The sequence below is a fragment of the Oreochromis niloticus genome, linkage group LG16, assembly GCF_001858045.2.
Source record: "Oreochromis niloticus isolate F11D_XX linkage group LG16, O_niloticus_UMD_NMBU, whole genome shotgun sequence".
NCBI classification, from domain to species: domain Eukaryota; kingdom Metazoa; phylum Chordata; class Actinopteri; order Cichliformes; family Cichlidae; genus Oreochromis; species Oreochromis niloticus.
The window spans coordinates 20,377,478-20,404,136 of record NC_031987.2 but is presented as its reverse complement, the minus strand read 5'-3'; the positions used below and the strand labels follow the sequence as shown (position 1 = coordinate 20,404,136).

Here is a 26,659-nt window from a genome sequence, read left to right as displayed (position 1 = left end):
AGAAGTGTGAGATGGTAGAGAATTTACTCCAATGTCCTGTTATATTAGAGGGAGCAAGGAGCAGACGGCTGAGTTTATTAAACTCCACTGAGACAGCTGGTCACGTGAATCTGAAGGCTAGACCGTCCCATTTCACAGCCTCGCACTTCCGGCCTTCTCGGTCTTTCAAGGAACCCAGCCCACGTAGACGGTGAAGGCCTGGTCCTTCGAAGGATGCGGCCAAGGAATTGGGACACAGCTTGTAATTAAAGATTGGCACCGATGTCCTGTTAGTTAAAAATGGGTTGGTGGTTTGTGTGCATCTGACAGCCAAGACCCAAAACATGTTTCTGTTGTACATTACATGTGGCTTTATGGTCATAGCCAGTCTGTGTAAGAAAGTATAGCAAACATCTGTGACTACAGGAGCTCTTTAAGGGTGTGCAACGCATTCTGAGTTTTATGCCCTTGTACACAGTGGCAAATGGCTAATGTGTAAAACTTAATACTTTTTTTGCTAATTAATACGATCTTCAAAAACCAATCACCCATACAAAAACTAAACAAAGATGAACTGACAGAAATAACATTTATATACAATTTGACAAAATAATGAAAATTTTTATTTGTTGTAGGAACTCCAAGAAAAGAAGAAAGTCATTATAATATTATTCTGGGTAAAAGATTGCTGTTTGAACTAAATTTCAAGACAATCGATCCAACAGTGACATGTTACAAATACAAACCTGTCAGTAGGGGAAAAGTCAGAGGTTCAAATGTAACTTTTCCAAGCCTAAGCTGTGCTGCCACGTTCTTTGTATGTAGAAGAAGCTTTCCCTTGGTAACCATAGCAAACAAACCATACTTATTCAGTGTTTTTCGAGTGGTACTGTCACGAAAGTTGACATTAACATGCTAACTGAGACCATTGCACAGCCTGAACTTTTTCAGAACTATGACAACTTACAACTTCAGGGTTGGGAATAAGCTTAAGTCTGTCTCAGCTGTCAGTGTCTTAGGTGAGTACTGGTCACCAGAGAAACAGACAACTATTCTTGTTGACATTCACACTTATGGCCATTTTAAAATTGATAGTTAACCTTATAGACACACAAGGTAAAGGGAGAACATGACTCCACAAAAAACCAAGACCTTACTGATGTGAGGCAACAATACTAACCTCTTCCATGGCACCACTATGCTGCACTTTATAGAGTTTATAGGGTTAATTCCATCATAAGTCCTATTGATCTGACCGCTTCAGATGCTACAGACAGGCCTCTTTGTGCAGCAGTGCGGAGCTGGAGATGGCAGGTGACAAGCATTGATGATACTCATGATGCACACATGTGTTACACTGCTTCTGGTGTTACACGCCAGGTGTAACAGGAGCCGGAGTCTCACTGACGCACTGGCTGTCTGACCTCGAGTCCTCCAAGTTTCCACAGAAGCCCAACTTCTGACACTCCTGTGTCATGATACGAACACGAGGTGCAGCAAGTCAGTGTGACTCTGTTTATCGGTTTCCTCATCGTTTCTCTTACGTAAAGTCCTTGCAGAGAAAGACGAAACTGCCGGAGTAGGAAATTACTCAAGAGAGGATTAAATGAAAAGCACAAAAAGGTCGAAGAATGCAGTGAATCACATGATGCACAACACATCATGTGGTTTTTACCGGGACTGTTTTATCACTATCACTATTTATCACTTTACTATGGTGTTATTTCCAATTCGTCTCACAAGCGTATTTGCTCGGGACCCCTGGGGACCACATTTAGAAACCTGGGCTATTCTCATGAGCTTTCCTTTTCAATGAAAAGGGTTGATGGGTCAAACCGTGAACAAAGAGGTAGTGAAAGTGAAAATAAACACTGACTGGAAAAAAAGATGCAAAAACTCCAAGACAAGACCACAATAGTGCTGTGATACCGACACCTGAGGACATTTTGGGTGTGTCCCGGAGATGCCAGTGGCTTTTGATAAAATAGCAGTGTTTAATACGCTGGGAAAAATACAGAGTTTGGTGGCAGCAAAAGTCAGTACATTTTATTTATATCTTTTCTTCATGGCAATCAATCTAATATTTACAATGACGTTTTACTCAAAAATTGTAAAAGTAGTGACTGAAGTATCCAAAAAGACGCTGCTAACATGGCAAGCCCACCCACTGTTTAAAACAGAGGAGCTGCTTCCAAGCTATGAATCACCCACTTCATTCACTTTGTTATTTTACCCACAGAAGTGTATGAGGCTGAAGGATGAGGTGTGACCTTTGTAAATACAATCATAAAACGGTGTGAGGCTGAGATTGCTGAGATAGCTGCACCCTGACATGTCCTCACATGAAATCAGAATAGGTGCAACAGAAGGAAATGGAAGTGACATTTAAGACAATAGTAAAGTGGTTAATATGTGTACAGAAAGAAAGTACACCCACTACTAAGGTTTTATATGTTAAAGCATAATAAAACAGTGTAATATATATATATATTACACTGTGTCAGTATTCTACTAAACACAAATTAAGCCAAAATGCTAAAGCAGTGCGTGAAAAGCTAAGCCCACACTGTTTTCATAGGAATTAGGCCGTTAAGTAGCAGCTGAGTGCTGGTAATCAAATGCACTTGATTATGTGATCAACAGCACGTCGATTAAAAGTTTTATTTGTTTGCTGGCCGGTGTGTGCAAACTTAGTGTCACTGGGGAAAGACATCAGCAGCCGTTGGAAGGGTTGTAAGATCATTCATCATTCTACAGAAAGTGGAAAACATTCAAGACAGTTGCCCTCCCAGGAGAGGACGTCCCAGTAAAGTCACCCCCGGGTCAGATTGTGCAATGCTTAGAGAAACTGCAAAAAAACCCCCAGAGAGCCTGCAAACCCCAACTATCAGCACAGTGGTTGGAAGAGTGATGATTTGGGTTTGTTGTGCACAGGATCTGGGCACATTGCAGTCACTGAGTCGACCGTATGTGAGATGTGAGGCCATCTTAGCTAGGTGTAGCTACAGGACAATGATCCAAAACACAGCAGAAACTCTATAACAGAATGGCCGAAAAAGAAAAGAATAGAGGTGTTTCAACAGCCCAGTCAAAGTCTAACCTGTGGCTGGACATTTAAAGAGCTGTGCTTAAATGAATGCCTGTAAACCTCAGTGAACCGAAACAACTTTGCAAAGAAGACTGAGCCAAAATTCCTCTGCAATGACATGACAGACTGATAAAGTTAAAAAGAAAACAATTACTTCAAGTCATTGCTGCTAAAGGTGGTTCTACAAGCTACTGAATCATGGGAAGCACTTCAATTCGGCGTTTCGGCTCAGATTTGTTTAATAAGTAAGGACACAGTAATATGTCATGTGTTGAGGCTCTAGTTAGCAAATATTAGCAATACTAACAACTAAACTAAAGAAAGTGCAAACTTTCACCCAGGCTGCTCACTCTCTGGGTAGTATTTACTTTTAAGGAAGTGGAATGTATTTTGTATTTTTTTCTTTTCTTTTTAAACATACCATAACACGTTTTCAGTGTAGTCAAAATCAGATAAGGGTAGCATGACTGATGTTTGCTCTGATTACACAAACATTATGTAGAAGTAGGTAATGAATAACAGGTATTGATTTTTAGATAACTGGACATGGATACCTGGAACTTATTATACTACAGTATATTTCTAAGTATAGGCAGCTCCTTCTTTCTCTTAACGATACCTTCTATAAAGATGTAAGACATTTTGGGGTCAGCTTGAAAGAAAGCCAGATGAGAAATGCAAAAGTGAGGTCATAGGTCAAATGTGACATGGTATTTGGATGCACTATAACGTGGTATTTATAATGCCCACATACCTGCATAATTTCTTAATTGTTGTCAGCAAAGACAAAGGCAGTGGAACGTCAATGATAGTTTTTAAAATAAAAGACATTTTAGGAATGTTTGACCTTATTTGACCTTGAAGAAAAGGTCAGAGGTGCAAGGCAACATGATAGTTAGAATCCCAGTATATCATTCTCTATATATCTATATGTTGCAAACACAAGCATAAAACAGTAGGAAACATAGTTTAAATGGATCTATAATACTGTATTTTGACTTGGATCTTGATCTTGAAGGAGAGGTCAGAGGTCAAATCGACATCATATTTTAAATCTTTATACAGTACTTTCTATATGTTGACAACACACATCACACTTGTAAGAATCATAGTTTCTAAGACTTTTTGTCAATTTTTGACCAATAAGTTGTTAAGTTGACCTTGGAGACTTTGGTGGATTTAAGCCAAATTTTAATGGCTTGTTAACACGACCCCACTCTACACCCCTAAATAGTTTTATCACAATTCATTCAAAATGTTGTATTGTGTGCTATTGTGTTTACGCACAGAAAGAATGACACACACGCAAACGCTAGCAAAAACACAACCTTTTCATTAACGCCCTGTAGATAACTACAGTAGTTACGATGGTAAATGTACATGTGAAGCATGTCAACACGATGAGTTTAGTCTTCCTCTGTTAGCATGTGCGCAGACAAACATTAGAGGTCTTTGGCAGAGATACAAGCTTGGGTCAGTTTACTGTTTGATGTGAGGGATTTGGTAATTAAAAACCATACAAAACATAAAAGAACTTGAGCGACCTGAGTGTGTGTTTGTGACTGGGAGAGAGGCTAATTCAGCACACAGCTGCTGGCCGAGCTCAGCGTGAGCCAGTATTGGAATGTAATGCCTGTAATGGAATGCTCACACAGACGCCAAAGCCTGCTGCACAATATTAACGGAGCCCGACGTGCGTCATAGCTCTCACAGCTGACAGTCTCTTTCACTGTGTGTGTGTGTGCTATGCTCTTCCCTTTAATCTCTCTCTACTGTAGTGTCACACCAGTCTTGTGCTGATGTATGAGCCTCCAAATCAGAGTACTGGGTGGCGTCTCCATAGTGACGAGAACAATGGCAGCGCTGCACATTAACGTAATGCGCGGGGTGAGTGCTACGTGGAAGATTAGAGCTATGAATGGAGTGTGAGATAAAGAAGGCAATTAGTTATGTGGTGTTTTGGTTCCTCATGCCTCATTGAAGATATAATAGCTCCTGGTCCTTTTTCGACTTTGTGGGGTGATTATGATGATGATGATTTTCAAAGCTAAAAAGTGACGGCAGCTATTCAAGTTATTATAGTAGACATTTTGAGAAGTTGTGCACAAGTTGACATTTAAAGAGTAGTTCCTCATTAATGTGGCTATTGTGCCTCGTGGGTTGGCAAAAAACGGTTCACATTACGCATATTAGATATTGTTTTTGGAGTCTGAGTGAAAATGAACGTGGAAATTACCCAACTGGAACGAGCATTTGGCCATTTTTTCCAACTGGTCTTGAACCTACATGGATGAATACACGTCGTCTGAGCCAGTCACTGGGGACATTCATCAGTGCAAGCTGGTGCAAGCTAATTTCAGTGTTCTTTGTACTGGAGGGTGTACAAAGAGTAATACAAAAGCCAAAAATTATTGGAAGCTGAATGTAGGCGGATTAAAAGAAAAAAATATTTGAGAACTTCCCTTTTCAGATGAACAATAGGGCACAAAGGCAGGTGCAACCATTGCATTATCCTACTATTAATAATCTCGATCATAGCTAGTGGAAGCAGGTGTCTCATGAGCGAAATACTAGATATCATACTGATTAGTAAAACAAAGCAGTGATCATTATGACATTATCTGTAGGAAACCATCAAAACGGTGGTGAGGCCAATGGTATAACTGATCACCATTATGAAGGCTATTAGGCTGTATTAATCTTCTAAGTTGGCTAACGTTTCCGCACAATGACAATGTCTCTTCTTTTGGTTTTTAAAAGTCCACACCTACTAAACCTTTAAATACCAAATATAAAACTTAATTTCAAGACATTTGACTCTGATTGGGATCTAGTGAAAAAAACACCTTCTTAAGGCAGTGTGTATCTGCTAAGATCATCACACCACAAATGCTTTTCATCTGTTTTTTCAACCACAGTTTTTCTACAGCTGTTTGCTGGTTTATCGTGTGGGTTGTTTTAAAGGTCAGACCTTTACCTTCTCCCATAATATGACTCAAAATCTTTACAGAAAGCTAAACTCCTTGTCTGTTCTTTATTAATCATTGAATGGGAAAAAAATACGTTGATGTTTAAAGTAATATCTGTTTTTTAAATATCTGTTTTTTGCACAATCAGTGGGCTGATTCTGCAATTAGACCATTTATGGGAAATGATACAAAAAAGAGGAAACATCTGGTGAGCAGCAGTTCTCAGGGTGAGAATGCCTGGATGATGTCAGAGGTCAGAAGTGAAAGGCCAGACCGCTTTAGGCTGATGGGAAGGAAACAGTAGCTCTAATAACCAAGATATGCAGAATCCATCACTGAATGCACAACACCTCAAACGTTGAAGCAGATGGGCTACAGCAGCAGAAGACCACACTCAATGGCATTCTTGTTAACAGAGGACAGGAAACTGAGGCTAAAATTCACAAAGGTTCACCACAATGGAACAATAGTACATTGATTTCCAACATTTGGGTAGCTGAGTCAGAATTTGGTATGAAAACACCATGAAATCATGGATCTATCCCGACTTTGATCTTCTTTCCTCCCAACTGTAAGGTGATACAGGTATTGTTGAACATGTTGATTGTCTTGTTTTTGTTATTTGCAGAAGTATATTGTGTATCAGTGTGAAAGAGAAGTTATGCATTACATGCCTTTATTCCATCACACCTAAGTCATTATTATTTGCCTGAACAAATCATCACTTACAAAAGGGTACAGAATTCTACTCACCATCTTCTCCTCTGAAATGTCCCATATGAAACCAGTTTTGCACTGGCTCCCCAGTAAAGTTATACCTTGGGACCCTTAGAACCAAATGAACATCATTTCACAGTATTACAGTCTGAGGATTGATGCTGACCATGTAAATCAGGGATGTCCAACTCCAGGCCTCGAGGGCTGGTGCTCTACAGGTTTTAGATATCACCCTTGGTCAACACACCTGAATCAAATGATTAGTTCATTACCAGGCCTCTGGAGAACTTCAAGACATGTTGAGGAGGTCATTTAGCCATTTAAATCAGCTGTGTTGGATCAAGGACACATCTAAAACCTGCAGGAGCCTGGAGTTCGAGATCCCTGATGTAAATGGACCGGTTTGTGTATATCTTTTTAGCCTTTCTATTCTCCTTTACATCAGAGAACAACTTGGGGCTCAGTGTCTTGCTCAAGAATCCTTTGGCCTGCAGACTGGAGCAGCCAGGGGATCGAACTACTAACTTTCCAATCAGTAAATGTCCTGTTCTACCTCCTGAGCTACAGCAATACCCTTATGACCTTAGTGTACAAATCAGCCATATCACAAAGCTCAAATATTCTCAAAATTGTTTCTTGAACATGACAGTATGTTGACTGAACTCAGCAGAACTCAATCCCATAGCTTACTCATGGAATGCGGTGCAACATGAGATAATCATCATGTATGTAGAGCAAGTATGTGATGCTATCATGAAATATACAGAACAAAATCCCAGACTGAAGTCTGAAAATCCCATTTTCCAGCACGTTGTTGAATTTATGCCATGAGAGATTAATACAGTTCTGAAGGCACAAGGACATCCTACCTGGATATGACTGATACTGACACAACACAATGAATCTTGATTGTTCTGATAGATCAGTGCATGTTTAAGGTGACACTTCCTCATCCCTGTACTGTTAAGACATATGTCTCTCCTTCATCACCTGTTGATACTTCTTCACCGTTTTTGCTGTGGCTGCAGGCAGTAATTGAAAAAACCAACTGAAAAACTACGACAAGTTTCATGATATTTAGGTGTTTTTGTAAAATGTTACTTCAAAACATACTTCTCTGTGTGTTATGCCTGTGACATGACACACAGAGAAGTAAACTATAACCCCCCCCCCCGCAACTTCTGTGCTGTGACGTTGTATGATTAACAACCTGTCCATGTTAACAAAAACAGACACGAGGGTTCCTTCCTCGCCTTTGTTATACACTTCCTCCTGTTCATTCTGGTCAAGTCAGTTTTTACAGCCTGGAATCATCATCACCATCGACAACACTCGAAAATGTCTCTTTTTTTTAAGGAATGAAAATAAGATACTCCACCAGCGAATGGGATCAAATGCCTGGTTTGAGGTTTGACGAGGATCATTAAAACTTCAAAGAGCAATGTTATAACTCATTCAGGCTTGAGCAAGTGTCAACCATTATTGTGAGGTCGACAAAATGAGCTGATATTGGCTAAACACTTCAGTGAAGTTATAAAAAGTAAATGAAATGAAAGAGACAAGCTATTAACCCTCTAACATCTAAAGCCTGATTATTCCCTGTTGCTGACAGACACGGACAGCTAGAGACACGATGGCCAAGCAGTCATTCCTGATGTACTTCTAAGAAGTCTACTTGAAATCTGGTGCCTGTGATTCAAATGCAGTTGGTGCATTGTAATGTAAAATCTCTATGAATGAAGACTTGACTATTCTTAATTTATAATTTAATTATATATTACCCTATGGAGAACCTATGGAGAAGGGTTTAAACCAGTGCTCCTGTGCAGTCCTCCAATATCCCATCTGCATGGTACATGATGTGGATGACATGTTGGCAGAGTGCTGACTTGTTGAAAAGTGGAAAGGGAGCAACAGTGGAGTTCACCAGGAATGGGAGAAGCATGAAAAAAGATCAAAATCAATTCATTCATTCAGTTTCATTGATTTCAAATTCAATATATATTGAATTTATAATTAATAGCGTCACATCACAACAACAGTCACCTCAAGGTGAAGGTAGAGACCCTACAATATTAAGAAAAAACCCACCAATCAAAGCAAAGCACTTTGCAAGAGTGGGAAAGTGAAACACCACATCAAAGAATAAAAATACATAATGAAAAGTACAGGCTGAGGCTGAAATGGATACTTCTCATTGTTTTAAACACGCATTTTGCATGCTTTAACTTCATTCATCTCAGAGACTGGTTACCGGAGCACAAACAAGAGTAGCCCACAAACCAGTTATACTATATACTTTAGACAGTTCTATCTGACAGCAGATAAGACCATCTGCTTCCTGCTAAGTCTGTAGCTGCCAGCAGACTGCCAGTACACTACCACTGCTGAACCAGTGGCACTCCACTGGGGGCAAGCAAGGCAGGCAGTGCTTGCCCACTGAACTCTAAAAGCAGACAACTATTAAAACCCAAGTAAATGTGATCTCTCTCCTTTCATCTCAGACAGTGTTCTGTCATTAAGGAGACTGATGGTAGACAACCATGCTAGACAGGCTGCTGCTGGTTTCACTGCTCTGAGATCAGTTACCATCTGGACATTTGTAAAAACAGAGCTAGCATAAGCAAGTAGATGAACTTCTGTGATTTAACATTGTACAATTTTATATCATTTTTTTTATGATCATAGGTGACAATCCTGTATTTCTGGAGAAAATCAAAACTGCCTTTTGTGAAAAATGTAAATAATTTCCAATGTGTGTAAGTTAGAATGATTGTTTTATTTGTTCCCTGATTGCAGAGACTTGGAAAAACAGTTAATAAAAATAAACACTGACTAACTTGTCCTGCACTTCCAGATTATTTAGCATTACGTTATTTTTGAGTTAGTTAGTCATGAGTTTTTTTCCCAGAAGAAATCTGCAGTAATTTCTTTTCTTTCTCAGTCAACATGTGCCTACTACTACTCAGTCTTGTCTTATAAAATAAATTCAGCATATTGTTTTAAATTCCCAAAGCTTGAAAAGTTTTTTGTTACTGCCTCTTTTTCCTGATTAAAGTCTGAATGATCTGTCCAGCCAACTCTGTTGTGCAGAGTCATGACGAGCACTTCCTGTGTTGTTTATTTACCTTGCACTGAGCTTCCAAGAGTTCCACAGATCCTCTGGTGTTCATGCTTGTCCTGCCAGAGAGCTGAAGTATTGGCAGTGACGCATGTGTACAGTTTCTCGCTCACGTACACACAATCAGGAGGGTGCTAATCTTTCAGCAAGGGGCGAGATCTTAAAGCTTTTACGCTGCCTTCATACCAATATTTCTTTGCTTTTCGTCATGTTCGGGCCTTTTTGTTTACACCAAACATTAAACTTTATAATTTCTTGTGGAATGGTTTTTGCGACTTTAGTATCATTGACCTTTTGAGTCTGAATTTCCCTTTAGTCGTCAGAGATAAACTTCCTTCCCTCTTATCGGTAGCTCATCCTTAGAATGGGAAGTTACTTCTCATTTCATTAGTACGATTACACTTTTTCAATATCATCTCCTTCCCCACCCACAGCCCGCCCTCCCTGCTGCTTCTACCCATGCAGATTCTTGGAAACCTTTTTGCTCCATGTACTTTGACTTTTGACAGCTGGCTTACTCAAGAAAATGCCTGTGTGTGTTTGTGTGTGTGTGTGTGTGTTTGTGTGCGTGTGTGTGTGTTTCTGAGTAAGCAGGAGGTGAAATTGGATATGTTCACTGAAGTGCTTCTCCTAAAATTCCTTGTAAATTTCAATCTGATTGTGTGGAAAGTCGCTGCTAAACGTGTCATAGTACACAAGAGAGGAAAAATGTTTTGTCTTCCTGCCTTCCGAAACTGCAGGAATGTTTACATCTCAAGATGTGCCTGTGGATCAAACAATTAAAAAAATCAAGCCAACAGCAAAGTGCCAGAATCTACAGTTCCTCTCATGGCCGGCTGATACTGGAATCCAAAAGCAAGTAAATCCTCATAGACTCCATCGTTAACAGAAATTTATGCTACCATGTTTGTTTTCAGAGATCTTTAGCTGCAGTAGAAAGATTTCCAATGCTTTCGGCATCAGGAAATAACCTTAGATGAACAACAAGAAATTAAATATTACACCATATCATCATTTGTTCAGAAAAAACTAAGCCTTAATGCAGAAGCAGCTTTTTAAAAAGTACAGCCCATAATTCAGTAGCTTGTGGAAACACTTTTCGCAGTGATAGCTTGAAGTAATTGTTTCCTGTATGACTTCATCAGTCTTTCACATAGTTATGGAGGAATTTCTCCCTCTATTTATTACAGTGTTGCTTCAGTTTAGTGATGCATAGCTCTCTTAAGATCCCACCATGGTGTTTCAATTGGGTTGAGGTCTGGACTTTGACTAGGCCATTGTGTTCATTGGTGTGTTTGAGGTCATTGTCCTGTTGCATGAACCAGTTTGGCCAAGGTTTGGATGGCAGACAGATGGCCATTCCAATTTTAAAAAATTAAGCCAAAACCAAAGTGCCTGAATCTGCAGTTCCTCCATGGCCAGTTGATACTGGATCCAAAAGCGAGTAAATCCTCATAGACTCCCTTGTTAACAGGAATTTATAGTTTCCAGAGATCTTTTGCTACAGTAGAAATAGGATGCACTTTCTTTTTAACATGACTGTATGCAGAGTCAGTAATAATGAGTTTGCCCTCCAGAAAGCCAAGTATGTGTAGCCTGATGGCAGGGCTACTATGTGTAGACAGAGTGCAGGTGGCTGCAAATTTCGAACAGAAAAGGAAGTGACAGCAGAATTCACCACAAAGAGGAAGGCGAAAAACACGGATCAAAGATCAAAAATGCAACATGAGAGGTGGTTTTCATTATTCTTAACACCAAGTTTCACTTCGCTATAAAGAAGTTATTTGTACAATATAATTCCTGTCTTCTACACGTGCAGAGGCTGAACAAACCAACCGCTGCATGAACAAGGGTCATCAACAGCCTGCTGATGATTATACAAAGCAGCTATGGAGTGTAAAACCAGTGCTGGTGTCTTTAAAACATCCAACTAGATGACAGTAAATACCATTTAGAGACTGGTACTACTATGGTTTTGCCCTCTCTGGACAGTTTCCCCCCTTTGTGCATTTGTTTCACTATACATAATTGAACCTCTATCAGCAATGTACACTGTTGTTAATATTGTTGTTAACATTTGAATAATTCAAAGGCCGTTTGAAACATGTAAAACGTAAGTACTTCCACATTTGGAGTAATATTTTTTGTTTTGTATCAGATGACATGCTGACCCAAATTGCAAAAAAGCAGACACACTGTTCTGCTCAAACCTGCTTATGTGATCTGTGATCATATCTCAGGATTCAGCCGCTTAGTCACTGGCAGCTGAGATCCAAGAGCTCTTTACATGACTTGCAAAGAAGAAACACTACCTGGGTGTGTTAGTCGTTGTGATTTCCTTTGTAAACTGTCGATATTTCCACAGTTCCTGTTTCCACGATCAAATGTCTGTAGACCTTTTTCTACAGCTAAACTGAGCCATTATTGGTTGTGACACAGTTTTGGCCCACTCTCCTATCCACAGCTTTTTAAGGTCTGGCCATGAGTTTTTAGTCAGGTTGAAGTCTGGACTTTGACTGAACCATTGCTCCATCTTGATTTTCTTTTTCAGCCATTCTGTTGCAGATTTTCTGCTGTGTTTGAGGTGCTCACACTGAGCGATAATCAGTTGTAATCAATAACTGATTATCAGCATCTGGCTGCTTATCCCTTTAAATCCCACCTAAGCAGTATTTTTCACAGGACTGCACTCAGTACCGTGAAAGCATCCTTTTTTCATATGACTTTATGTATTCGGTTTTACTAACATGACATTACATATTGGGACTGGCTTGAATTCTATTGACCATTGTGATCGTGCATGTATAAGCATGGAAAACCCCAAGGCATAAACACTTGTCTCTTTGGGCATAGGGAAAATACAGCGTACCGCAGAGAGAAGCATACTGCACCAGCGATGTATTGTTGATATCAGCGAGGGACAGAGAGACACATACACATGTACATGTAGATAGAAATTCCTTGATTTACCAGCGAGATTATTACTACATCCAGTGATAACAAATCACCATGCAGTACAGCCTGACTTGAGGCATTCATCAGACTTTTACTTACCCCTATCGATAAAGAGAAACCTATACAAACAATTTGTTGTAACAGGCTGGTTAAACCTGTTCATAAAGCCACATTCCAAGCCCTAAGTGAAGCAGCAAAGAAAACAATAAGTGGTTTTGTTTAACAAACCACCTGTTTCATTGTTTTCAATCCGGTTGTGTCACTTCCTGGTAAGAGGAATTTGACTCTGGTGAATAAACGGTGCAAAGAAACCCTGTAAGTGCATAATATCAGATAAGTTAATGTCAAGACTATGTCTTTGTTTGGATACGGCGGAGCCCTGAGATAAAAAAAACGACTTCCAGTGAAGATGACTACAATCACAGTGTTCTCCAGTTCAGTTGTATTTATTAAACAGCAATTCATCAGAACAGCATGGCGAGCTTATATTGTAAGGTAAAACTCTTTAATTCCAGTAGCGACAGTGGTGAGGAAGAACTCGTTTTTTAACTGGAAAAGACCTCTGACAGCAGGAGTCAGAGGTCACACGTCATAAATGCTGCAGATGGTCACACAGTTGCTGTGAACATGTTGCAAAAATCTTATTAGACAAAGTCACTTGTGCACCAGGCAGCAGCTGATGACGGATATGTTTGTAGCAGCTGGACATCCAGTTCCTTTCAGGCTGAGCCCTCATGAGCAGCTCCCCGACAGTCAAAATGCCAAATGTCAAACCATATGCTACACGTGTAAATGTGAGTGACCCCAGATGGTGTAAATCTGCACATGAAGTGAGCCGCAAATCCACGCATTTCCCCTTTTTCTGTTTTCTTTCTGTCTGGTTTGACTGGACGGGTGGAGGCGGGCAGCAGGCTCTGGCTTCTCTTTTTCAGTTTCGTCACTTGACTCCCACATAGCCCTTCCTGTCAAACATCAGAGCCCTATCCCGTCTTATGTTTATGAATAATCGACCAGCAGGAGGTTGATCAGGGCCCGATGCAGTCATCATTGACATCATCGCTGTGGATCACGCCATTATGATGGGGTGCTAATGCATCATCATCAGTTAGTGGAAGAGGGTGAAGCATCTTAGTGTCATTCTGTGATTAAGACTTTTGTTTTTCACTTTTAGTTTAGTATATGAATATTGAAATGATAGAAAGTGAGTGTGCAGCCACTAAATGTTGCTCAATTGCAAGGCAATGCGACAGATCTAGAGACGTTCACTCTCCATCCTGATGGCCTGAAGATTTTTTTCTGAGTCTCTGAGAGTTTAACCTCAAAGTTTAAGCTGTAATCTTGAATCAAAGAGATCTAAATAAAAAAAAATTAGTCATGTAAACAATACAGAGGGGGTTAAAAAGCACACCCTGCGGTTTAACAAGAAGTCAGACCACAAAAAAAATGTTTAGGAAGTGAACTTTATTTAAATAAATAGCCACATAAATAAACAACTTTCTTCAACTAACATTTCTTCTCCTTCCTTCCTCCCTCCTTCTGTTCCTCTCTTTACAACCTTACACACACACACACGCATCCAAACGCATGCATCCATACACACAAAGACGTGCTCATGCTCACACAGTCAAGTAACAAATCAGGAAAAAAAAAAAAACATGAAATACTTCTTATCCAAAGTTTATCACAAGGGTAATTTTACAGGTTTGCATCGAAAGTCTTAGTGTTTCAAAAGATTTGTGATTTTTTTCCCATCATGAGAAAAAAAGAAAGAAAAAAAATCAGCAATAAGAAATATGAGTAAAGTGCAAATCTTGCTTGTTTAGACAGCAAGTTCAAAGGTCAAAGAAAATATCAAAGGGGACGTCTGAGGAAATGTCCTGTAATGGAGCCATCGATCGTTTTTTCTTCAGTGTGGCGATCAGAGAGGAGGGGCTGGGGGTGGGGCAATCTGACTGCAGTTTGTTCAGGTAAAGGCACAGGTGTTGGAAGTGAGTGCAATAAACTGAAGGGGGGAAAAAACGGCAGGGGGGTCAATATAATCAAAATTGCACGTTTTCAATAAACAGAACTGAGCTTGAAAAGACACAGCTCTCCCCTACAAGATGTTTCACAGATATGAGACAGCTAACTACACTCACATTAATACACATCTGTTACAGCTTTCAAACACCTTAATTCGACTGCCTGCACATGCAACTCAGCTCAGCGCAGGACATCTGTGTCTATTTCAAGCTACTACTGAGCAACTGAAGAAAGTTCCACTTCCTGCACATTATGGTATTGCTATGTTCTGATTGTTTTCTTCTTTTTTCTTTCTTTCTTCTTTTTTCTTTATTTTTTAGAAAAGTACAAAACAAACACTACCATGGTCCTCATAGTAACAGCTAGAGATACCCACAATACACATAGCATTAGGATTTGGTGGCAGCAGGAGTTTTTCTTTTCTTTTTTTTGTCTCACAGCAAAAAGCTAAGGAGATCGTGTGAAATTGGTTCGCTACACCACCACGCTACATCTTGGAGACAGCATTCAAAGAGGAAAGTCAGTAGTGTGTCTTTTGACAGATCCTCTATTTCTTGTGCTGTTGAGTCTTTGGTAAAACCCAAATTCTTCCTTTCGGATCTACAAGCATGCTGCGTGAATAAAAAAAGCAAAAAAACAACAAAAACCCCAAAACAGCATTCTGAAATGCCTCGAGCTTCTTCTCTAAGTCACTACAGTATCATAAGAAGTACCTCTTCTAGTCAGCTAGCTAGCACGGCAAGATGAAACACAAACAAACAAAAAAAAGAAAGACGAACACAAAACCTCAGGCAAGTACACGTGGAGTTTTTGACCATCCTATGTTGAGCCTCATTTCCATTGGTTTTTTTTCCATGTAAAATATTGCACTGTTCCCACAGTCTTTGTTCCGTACGAAAAACCCTCTTCCTCTGATATTCAACCTGCTCGTTAGCGTTTAAAGGCTTTTCTTAACCTTTCCCAATTGTTGCCTGAGGAGGTAGTAATAGCATCTAAAAAGAAAGGTGCTTATCAGACAAAGGAGAGGGTGGGGTATGGATCCACACATGTAGGGTGCTACCAGGCTGACTGATGTACCTGCTGTGCTTTAACTCAACCAGCGAAACACCGTCTTCACTCAGTTTTGGCTGATGAGGGTGTAGCAGTCTTTTTGCAGCTTGAGGTAAAAGCAGCGTTTTGCGTCACTAAAATTAACAATCTTGCACAGAGAAAACAAACGGAAAAAAAAAAAATCACAGTTTCAGTAAAAATAAAAATCGTCTCCTTCGGTGTACATTTGTAAGCTTAGGTTACTATACTGCGTGTTCACTGCACTGCTACAGAGAAATGTCTCTTCAGGAAGGTGAACAAAGTGGGGAGACTGAAAATAATATGAATTTTGGTCTTCTGTCCAGGCAGGTGAAAAACACTGAGAGCGCTTACACAAGTGGCAAAAAAAACAAACAGGAAAAAAATGGAAGAGCGAACTTTCCTGTTAAAAAAAGATCAAAAAGTAAATCTAGACAGCATAAAAATGTGAGAGTGACTCAGCAACGTCAGCTATTCAAGTGAGTCCGTCAGAGCCGAGGAGAGTCTGTCAGTCTGTTATTGCTTCTCTGGCTGTTACGAATCGAACACTTCATCCAGAGTTTGGTTTATTGCTTAGTCTTTAGCTTATACGATTAGAAAAAACACATACACACAGCGAACACGTGTGCAGACACATTCTCACGTGTACCTCATAAAGACAAATTCGTCACTCGCGTCTGCTTTTTTTGTTGTTCTTCACTTCTGCTCTCTTTTCTTCTGCGCTCAGCATCAAGTCCATTTTGGCTCTTCTACCAAGAGAACATTCGCCAGTCTCACTTGGCCGATGACTTACTTCACCATCACACAGCTGCTGAGCTGCTGCTGCTGCTGCTGTCCAGACATGCCCAGCTCCTGCATGTCGGGGTCTGTGCCGGAGACCGAGCCCATCCTCCACATCACTGGCTTGGACAGGATGGGGAAATTGCCTTGTGCTGCAGACTGTTGACGGAGGCCAGTGTGGTGGTTAGGGTGGGGTTGCTGGCTGATGTGTAGACGTGCCTCGAGAAGGTAGGCAGCGGAGGCCACGGGGGACAGAGAAGAGGAGTAGCAGGGTGAGGATGAGCAGCCCGTGGAGGAGGTCTCGAGGGTCTGTTGCCAGGGGCCCTGCTGCAGAACCACTGAAGCCTGCTGAGCAGGCAGGACGGGTTGAGCAGGGTTGTCAAACATGGAGGAGGAAGCAAACACGGTAGTAGGCGGAGGAGATGGTGACTGTTGGTGTGCCAAGAAGAGCAGGGGCTTCTGGGGAGGTCCTGTCTGAGGGGCTTGGACCTGAGGCTGCGGTTGGTGCTTAATCTGCAGCATTCTGGGAAAGAGAGATGAGATTTGTTATCAACAGCTCGACTTTGGGGGTTCGATCGTTTGTAGTTTATCAAATTAACAATCCCATAATGCTTTGTGCTCCTGCAATAATGTGACTCACCTTTGCTGGTGCAGCACCTCCTCCAGCATGCTGCGGTGCTCAGAGAGAGCTGGACCCAGTGACCCCCGGCTACCGCGGTTACAGGAGGGTGATGGGGCAGCCTGCCTCGTCAGACCCTTGATCTTATTCAATCCCAGAAGTCCTTTAGTGCGCGTGTTTTTCCTCAGCTGCTGGCGGAAAGCTTTGAGGCCTGCGTGAAGGCATGGGAAACTGTTATGCAATGCAGCGTTGATCCTACTACATGGTACGTGTGAGAAAACCTGAATACCAGCTTAGGTAGGTGGCATACAGGAAATGATTTCATGATCATGCGTGTGTACCTTGTGTGAGGGAGGTGTCAGAGGCTCTGCGACCCTCCTGGAAGCTGGCAGGGGGCAGGCTGCCCTGGGCCTGGGGCAGGAGGTGGGAAGAGAGAGCCAGGGGAGCTCCAGCAGACAGCAGAGCTCCTCCCTCAGCCCCCGAGGCCCGAAGTGTTGCCACCCCACCCACAGCAGCTTGCAAAGTGGGGGCAGGACTGGAAGAAGACTTCAGGCAGCTGTCAGAGGAGGCACCGTCTGAGGGGCTGACCACGATACCTAAAGAAACAGGAGAGGTCAAGACTCTGCATCGCTACAAGAATGAAGAACGTGCGTGCGCATGTATATCATACTAACATGGAGGGTTGCACTGGTGGAAACGGGCGGAGACCTCAGCCAGAGTGTGCCTGCGAGAGGTGGTGGTTGGAGGGAGCAGGGGCCCGAGAGTTTGCGTCGCCTCCTCCTCCTCCAGGTCTCTGGGTCGCACCTCTTCGCTGATGCTCGTCTCCAGCAGGCTGTTGGGTGAAATGGAGCGGTTCCAGAGCAATCTGTTCAGACTGGCCTCCACTGGAAACACTACACGCTGAAAAGGAAGGAGGTCGACTGTTAGCCGCTGACTGTTAGCAGGGCAGGGTGCAGCTTTTGCATTTGGTCTATTAGTATAGATGCAAAAGAGCATGCTATTCAAGAGATTTACCTGAAACAATCCAGCTTGGTCACACTCCACCTCTGAGTACACAGGGGGGGTGTTTTTGGTTGGAAGTGAAAACGCTGTTGTTCTAAAACTCTCAATGGACTCCATGATCACCTAGAAGGAAGCAGAAAGCACAGAGATTATTAAACTTCATGCAAATAAGAATGAGATTGATAGTCAGAGCCGGCTACATGCAGCTATAGTGCTGACCTCTGGGCTTGTGGAGTCGGAGGTGCTCCTTGGTCTCTGGCTCCACGTTCCACACTGGCGGCTCAGCTGCTGTGCACGATGCTCCCGCACTCGCTCCAGCAGCAGGTAGTAGATGGCAGAGAAGTGGTTGTAGCTGCTGCTCTGCAGAGACTGAAGATAAGGTCAGAAGATTAGTCATTTTGCCATTTTGTTTACTTTCTGTGGCTCGTAATGACAGTTTATAACCAGTGCTCTCTCTTTATAGCTTTCTTTAGCACCTCTTTAAAACTTTTAAGGGAAAGACAAATATAGCTGTATATATCTGCATTTATATATTTGGAGATGACAGAGTGAGAAATCTATATTTAAATACAGAATAAGATCTTTGAAGGAATACACTGAAGGTTCAACTTAAGAGAGAATGAAAACTTAACTGCAGCCTACCCGCTGCCCCACCCGTAAACTGAGTATTTGTACTGTGACTGCAACACTTTCATAAAACCACTAAACACATTTTGATTCTTGTTCAGTCACCTCGATAGTCCTCTGACGGTCGATGCCCAGTGTGTTCATGATGCCCAGCACGGGTTCGCTGTAGTCGCCCAGGTTGGAATTGTACTCCGTGAGGGGATGGCTGAGGATCTGGTGGGCAGCTGATGGATCCGCCATCATCCAGCGGTGTTGCTTGATCTGAGCAATGCTGATCCTCTTGGCTGGATCCACCACCAGCATTTTACGGATCAGATTCTCACAGTCTGGAGGACGCAAACAGTGAATGAGTCTCTGTATGTAGTTTACACCGTTTTAGTAATTTGCGGTAATTGTTGTGGGGATAATTTATACCTTGTGACATAAAGAAAGGGATTCTGAATCGTCCCTCGGTGACTCTCTGCCGGAGCTCGGGAAGGCTGGCTCCGTCAAACGGAAGAGAGCCGCAGACGAGGACATAAAGCACCACGCCGAGACTCTGCGAAGCAAAGAGCAAAAAGGAGAATGTAATCACGATTATGTAAATGTCATCGCTTCCTCTGTCAGTAATGCCGTTTTACATTCCCGGAGCTTACCCAAATGTCCAGCTGAGGCCCCTCATACTCCTTCCCTTCAAACACTTCAGGGGCAGCATAAGGCGGGCTGCCACACCACGTAGACAGAGGCTCCCCTGCATTGTAGAAGTTTCCAAATCCAAAGTCTGCACACAGACACAAGCGTACAACAACTTTGTTAATCAAACTTGTTTGCTTTCCATTCCAGCTTGAAGCGCTGCAGGCACTATAGCGCAGATTTATTACTGTTCATAGTGTGTTACGTAATTTATCATCATGAGATATTCATCAACACTTCAAAGTAAGTTCGGGTTAACATATCTTCTCATACAAAAGAATGACTGTTTTCCTGTTTCTGATAATTTGGCTCTACAATTTCTTCATGTAAAAGCGTGTGATTGTACGCTGAGCTCATTTCCTGCGGTTGATGCTTGTCTTAGTAAAATGAGTGAATAATTAACATTTAATTAGCACATAGATGGCACAACAATGATTTAATTAGAATCCCAGAGCACCAAATACGTTCTTCAGGCGTAAACTGAACAGAATACAGAAACAGCAAGTAGGTACAGAAGGACGGTGTTGCATTAAAACCCATTAACACTCTGCATCTCATCACCTTCCCACCAGCCAGCACTGAGAATATGATCGACTTACCGGCCAGTTTGATATTCATGTTGGCATCCAGCAACAGGTTCTCAGTTTTTAGGTCACGGTGAACGATGTGGTGCCGATGGCAGTAGTCCACCGCGGCGAGGATCTGCCAGAACTTCTTTCGTGCTTCATCTTCACTCAAGCGGCCATTTGAGGTTAGGTGGTCTGCAGGGAGAGAGGATCCAGACTATCAGGATCAGCCTCTTAGGAGGGTCTATTATGAGGTTACTTCCTTTTTCCATGCTTTTATTTTGCCAGCGGCCTTTTAATTGTCATGAAGGATTAAAATTAACCTCTGTGTTTCTGGGTGTGCTATGTACCTTTGCGAATGCAAATGAAAAGGCTTAAGGCGTCACTCACCAAACATCTCTCCATTCTTTGCATACTCTGTCACAATATACAGCATGTCTTTGGTCTCCATGACCTAAGAGAGAAAAAGAGAAAAAAAAACAATGAGTGTAAACCAACTGTGTCATGGACAACCATATTTAAAAGTTCAAGCCGTTCCCAGTGTTTCATCGTAGCACGTTCCAGCATTTATAACCACCACATTCCTCAATTGGAAATGTCTCCATACACTTGTTCCACACATAAAATTAAAAAAACACCAACACCCTGTTTTCCATTATATGCCCTGTTGCATAAGTAAACCGTCAGTGACTCCCCGCGCGCATTTTCTTCATGTCTTAAAACCCGTTTACACACGTCAATACAGACCCAAAAAGGAATGCGTAACATTCAGACTCAAACCAGCTGATCAAATGCTTGGGAATGTTTTTCCCGAGGCTGATACCAGCTGGCAGCGGATGCTAGTGTTGAATTTCAAGCTTCCCCCTATCTCTTTATATCTATGAAAACAGAGCGAGGCACATTCACATGGGCTGTTCACATGGTGTATCAGAAACACTCAAAGTGCAATCACTCAGAGCTCAACGCACTTTGTGGGACGGAAAGACGTAATTCCCGGTTCTTTCCTGGAGCTCACACAAGGCCTCCGTTTCCCATGAGAGCCCTCAGGGACAGAGGAGTTGAGCTAAAAAGGTTGCACAACAAAGCAATTATCGTCAGATGACAAAGCCCTGTCTGGATAATGCTGCTGGCCAACTCCTAAATTGAATGTCACCAAATTCCAGTGAATGGCGGAGCTTAATTCTTTTCAGCCACCGGGCCCTTTAGAAAACCAGACAACGGTGATTCAATACACCGAGGTCCCCAAGCGGGCACAAGTCTTTATCTGCGAGATAGGGCAGCTCCCTGTCACCTTGAGGTGCAGCTGACGTCACCGCTGCGAAGAACAGCCAAGGCGCGTCAAGGGCCCCCAGCCACCCCCGAATAAAGATAAACCCTTTAACATCCATATTGGACTCCTCGTTTTCCACAAGGTCAATTTAAGGTTGCTAAAAGCTGCATAATGGGAGCATAACATTAAAAAAAGAAAAAAAAAGCCGTGAGATTTGAGTGGAATTTAAAGCGATAAGACGGGCGGTTTATGCAGACAAACAATGAGGCGGAGAGAGACTTCAATGACCTTTCAGTTTAGAGGAATTTTTTGGTTCCCGTGAGACAAAAAAAAAAAAAAAGAAAGAGTGGAAGCAGCAGCTGATTTATCGTGAGGTCTCCCAAAAAACTGCAGGGATACTAGAGGATGTAATCTACAGATCACAAGATGGTCTTATGTCAGTACCCTCCCTTTGTGCAGGAAGGAGAAAGAGGAGGTGACGAGGGTTGCTAACAACCATCTGACTAACATCACCTTGAACAACCCAAGGCCAGGAAGAAATTAACAAGGGACAGAGGATACAGACAGTACGGCAGTGATACAACACCACAAACCTACAGATTATAATCTCGCTCTATCACAAAAACAAAGGCTCTCAGATCAAAAAAGGTCTTTTAAAAAAAATTGTTTTTTTATTATCATTTTATCTTTTAAATATCTTTTAATGAATTCCATCTCATGTTTTTAACTGTATCATTAGCAGATTTTCCACATAATCTAACAGAAGTGTTAGGTTTCTTTCATGGTTAATCTGTCTTTACACTCACTTGACGCATCTGAATAATGCATAAAGCATGAATGCCTTTAAACTATTTTGCATATCGGTGCGTATCAGAAGAGACGATCATGTACTGGGGATTTCAATTTCCATTTTATTTGTGCTTACACGTCTTAAGTTCTATCTGCATTATGGTTAATTTGTTGAGTGGTTGGATGTTTTTCCAATCATAAAACTGTGAGAAATCTTTAGATTGCTTGTACCATCAGTGTGAAGCATTAAAAAATGTCTGTGTGGTCTTGTGAGATGAATAGAAGGAGGTTTCTAAATTAAAAAAAATACCTCCATTAACACTTTTATTTAAAAAAATAGTGGACAGCTATGATGCTCGATTTCTTTATTACGTTTTTTCTCTTGTAGAAATTCCTAGGAATAATATTATCCCCTTATTTCTGCAGTCCAGACATAATTTCATGGTAAGAACTGCTCAGCCGTTTAAAATCAGATATGAACTAATCCTGAAAAGTAGCAAAACAACAGAGAACAAAGCAAAAGGCAGAAAAAATCCAGAATGAAAAAAAGAGAAAGGGCACTGTGTGTCTGTTTGCATGGGTGTGTGTTTGTGTGTTTGTTGCCAGACGCGTGCCGCGGTACTTGCGAGATCAGCTGAGGGGGAAAAAGCGGATTCTTTCGACTAAGTCTTCAATTTGATTAGCAGTAAAGCAGCGCTTTGCTGTGGGGTAGCCTTCACGTGACATGCACACACATTGCAGTCAGTTTAAACAGGTGCTAATTAGGCTTAAAGTTCAGACCTGTGGATGTTTTGGTAATTAGTCGCCTGCCTGCTCTGTTTCCCATATCTCTGCCACCACCTCTTCCTTCATATAACTGAAGAAATCTTAGAAATGCAATGCTCTTAGCAGCTGCTGGTACCTATGACTGTTCTCTCTCTAACAAGCACACATACACATACAGGGAGGTCAAAGGGGATTGCACTAATGCTGTTCTGCATTACTTATGACTCAGTATACTCTGAGAATCAGCAAGCTGGTTAAAACCAGGCAACAAATGGTCCTTAAAGGCAGTGCTCTGCAGCGCACCAGTGCTGTTTAAGGGAAAATATTTTTTTCTTCAATTTGCAAAGGCTTCCTTCCACACCAGAGCATTTTACTCAAATGCTCATGCATGCATTTAGACCAGCTCCCTGCAGACCAGCATACAGTCCAGCTACCGTGAGGGCGTAACACAGGTTGAATTACACACGCAGCATTCTGCACTGCACACCGACATTTCAGAGAGCAGAGAGAGGTTAGCCACAATACACACCTGGTAGAGCTTGATGATATGAGGGTGGTTCAGCAGCTTCATTATCTGCACTTCTCTGTAGATCTTTTCCAGGTTGGAGGGATTCAACCTGGTTTTATCGATGATCTTGATTGCCACCTTAAAAATGGGGGGAAAAATCATGGTTAAAAATTTAAAATTTAAAAAGGAAGGCCAAAAAAACCGCTGCAAGTATAGATTAATAATATTAACAATGATATTAAAGCAGCTGACCTGTGTTTTAGTGACTTTGTGCCTGGCCAGTTTCACCACTGCAAAGTTCCCTTTCCCCAGGGTCCGGATGATTTCATAGAAGCCGACCTGCAGCGGCCTCCCCTGGGCAGGACTCGACTGAGCTCCCCGGTTGGTTTCTGTCATGATTACCATGGCGTACCAACAGACTGGGGTTACAGCACTGTGATAAACGAAGGCTGGTACCTGCAGAGACAGCGGTGCACATTACTCATTTTATTGCATTTGTGTAAAAATTCACTGGCTAGAAGCTTTTGTTCAGCGTGTAACGAGCATTTGGTCCTGACAGTGTGAAAACACAGACGATTTAAAATGATTATATGATCACTTTATCGAAACATTGTTGGTGTAATAAACGAGTTAAGCTGGAAATATGACTATAATCTCGTTACAGGTGTACAAATACGTGTAATATATTTAAACAAGCCCGCTGATATTCATTCATTGGGCACAAAGAGATCTACACAAATAGGTTTCACTAGCCTATAAGAAAAAGCGACACTTTCACGACTATTAAGTAAAAGAGGGTGAATAATATGTAAAAAAAAATTATATATATATACATGTAGAAAACTAAAAAAGAGAGAGAGAGACGGAGAGAAAGAGACTGGCTGAGTTGTAAAATTACCAGTTTTCCTACTAAGTGACTATGAGCCAGTAAAATGTGAGTTATCGAGAGTAATTCTTACCTCACAACGATATAAACCACCTTCTCTCACACTTCAGGCAGCTCTCGGACGAAACGTGAACCATTCCACAAACAGAGCTCCGGATAAACAACGAGACAAAAGGGAAAAACTGCGGGCAACACGCGCGGGGTAACTTTTTCCTTTGACTTTCTACAAGTCTTGAGGCCGGGACCAGGCTGCAGCCGGTGTGTGTGCCTGTAAGCTCCGCCGGAATGCAGAGCTGAGGGCTTCGGAACTCACAGGGGGAACTCCTCCTCCTCCTCCTCCCTCCTCCTCTCCTCGCCACCATAACAAATTGATACCCACCTTATTAACGTCACACCCGCGTCAGAGCTTCGAGCTGGGTGCAAGGCAAGGCCGGACCCGAGCGCAAGGAAAGGGTTGCTGGGCAACCGCGCGGCTCGGGCGCACGGTGACGCGAGTGCTGATGGAGGGGTTGCTTGGAGATGGGGACGGTGACGTCAGTCGTAAAGATGTGTCACCACGTGATGTTTCCCTCTGCCGGGCTCGTAGCTCGCGGGCTCTCTCCACAGAGCGGCTGCGCGCGCGGCTCCGACAGGAACAGAAACAGAAAGCAACTGGTGTTCGTCAGTCGCGCGGTCTCTGCTGCTCATGGAGCACTTTAGACTCTGCTGGGCTCGGAAAGTACAAACACAGAGCCAATAAGTACGCCATTACAGTAATTATTGTAAATTAAAATAACGCATTCAAACTTTGAATGCGTTATTAGTGTGAATGCTTGTAAAAGCATTCACAGCATTGTTGTTGTAATTAATATTCTGAATTAACACACTATATATATATATATATATATATATATATATATAAGCCATAACATAGTAAAGTACATTTAATAAGTAAAGTCAGTTATAATAAAAACCTTTGCTCAACACTTTGACCATTTGACTTAACAGAATGAGGAAATTTAATCGAATTTAAATACAATTTAGGAATAGTTTGATCCACAGGTGATGGATCATTACATGTGGTATGATCCACATAAAATGCTGGTAAACCATTAGTAAAATGGTAACCCATTACCATTAGTAAAATGGTAATGGGTTCTGAAAGGTTGAAATTATTCCTTAGCTGTGAATCAAATTATGTGAGCTACAAGTAAAGCTTTTTTTTGTTTGCTTTTTTTTTCTTTATGAACTTGTGGGTGGCCGATAGGAACGCCACGCTGGATCTCGGTGTAAGCTAAGTACCCCCCCCATTTATTCTGCTTCTGGATTGTTTGTGAAACATCGCCTTTCCCTGGAAATGATGGACACAGACCAGTGGATGTGTGTTTCCGAGTTTCAGCAATCAGAGCAGCTGTGTGTGTCTTCCTTTGCTTTTCCCTTTGAGCTGCAGCTTAAAGCTTACTGGGGGATTTTCCTGCGGACGTGCAATTTTGCCAGTCAACATGGGGGGAAAAGAAAACAGCTGAGGTCATTAGTATAAATCCAGGTTACATCTAATGCAAGTTAAAGATGTTGTGGTTGAGTGTGTTTCTGCTGTTGCTATGCAAAGTACTCCTGATTACCAAGCAGTCAAACTGAGAACATATACAAGATGATGGCCAAAGACAAAGTTAGAAAAAGAGTGGCAGAACCTAAACAGGAGGAGAAACCTGCAGAGTCTATGCTATATTGATGGACATGTAACGTCGCATAGTGTGCTCAGAATAAAAGCTGGTGTAAAATACTAAATATCGCATTCAGTAGAGATGTAGATTCTTCCCTCACGCAATCCGAAATGTTAAAGGAATGCAAATCACATGCAAAATGTCCCAACTGAAAGGTCACACAATATTTTGATGCACACTTGCAACAAAACCACACAGCCCACTCTGCTTCTCATCACGCCAGTTTCATAACCAAATGTCTACCTGATGTTATTTGAATGTGCGCCTCACTTGCATGTTGCAGTTGTTGTATTTCCTGAGTGTGTGCAAAGCAGGCAGACACAGTTATATAAACTGTGTCGTGCTGGTGCCAGAGCTCCCTTGTCTGAGCGCATCCTGATGTTTCACATGAAATTTTTGGATTTAATACGCGTACAACGATGGGCACGTGACAGTATATTAAATTCACCTTTTTATTTGTCGAGATTCTCGGCTCACACAAGTCACAACATCAGGAGAGGTTTGACCTTATAAGAGTGATGAGTTTGGCATTTGAATCAAAAGGTCTAATTCA

At 41.8% G+C, this 26,659-nt stretch overlaps 1 protein-coding gene across 1 annotated transcript; it reads right to left on the bottom strand.

Moving 5' to 3' along the window:
* Positions 1–14,273: 14,273 nt before the first annotated feature.
* sik1 (salt-inducible kinase 1) lies at positions 14,274–24,857 on the bottom strand. Its single transcript, XM_005457855.4, has 14 exons — positions 24,477–24,857; positions 23,770–23,973; positions 23,539–23,655; positions 20,576–20,639; positions 20,219–20,380; positions 19,583–19,707; positions 19,362–19,485; positions 19,053–19,273; positions 18,540–18,689; positions 18,333–18,443; positions 17,993–18,218; positions 17,660–17,914; positions 17,340–17,529; positions 14,274–17,222 (listed from the first exon to the last, which is right to left on the bottom strand). The coding sequence occupies exons 2-14, from the start codon at positions 23,920–23,922 to the stop codon at positions 16,709–16,711; spliced, it is 2,412 nt and encodes an 803-aa protein (XP_005457912.1). The 5' UTR covers positions 23,923–23,973; positions 24,477–24,857; the 3' UTR covers positions 14,274–16,708.
* Positions 24,858–26,659: the final 1,802 nt, after the last annotated feature.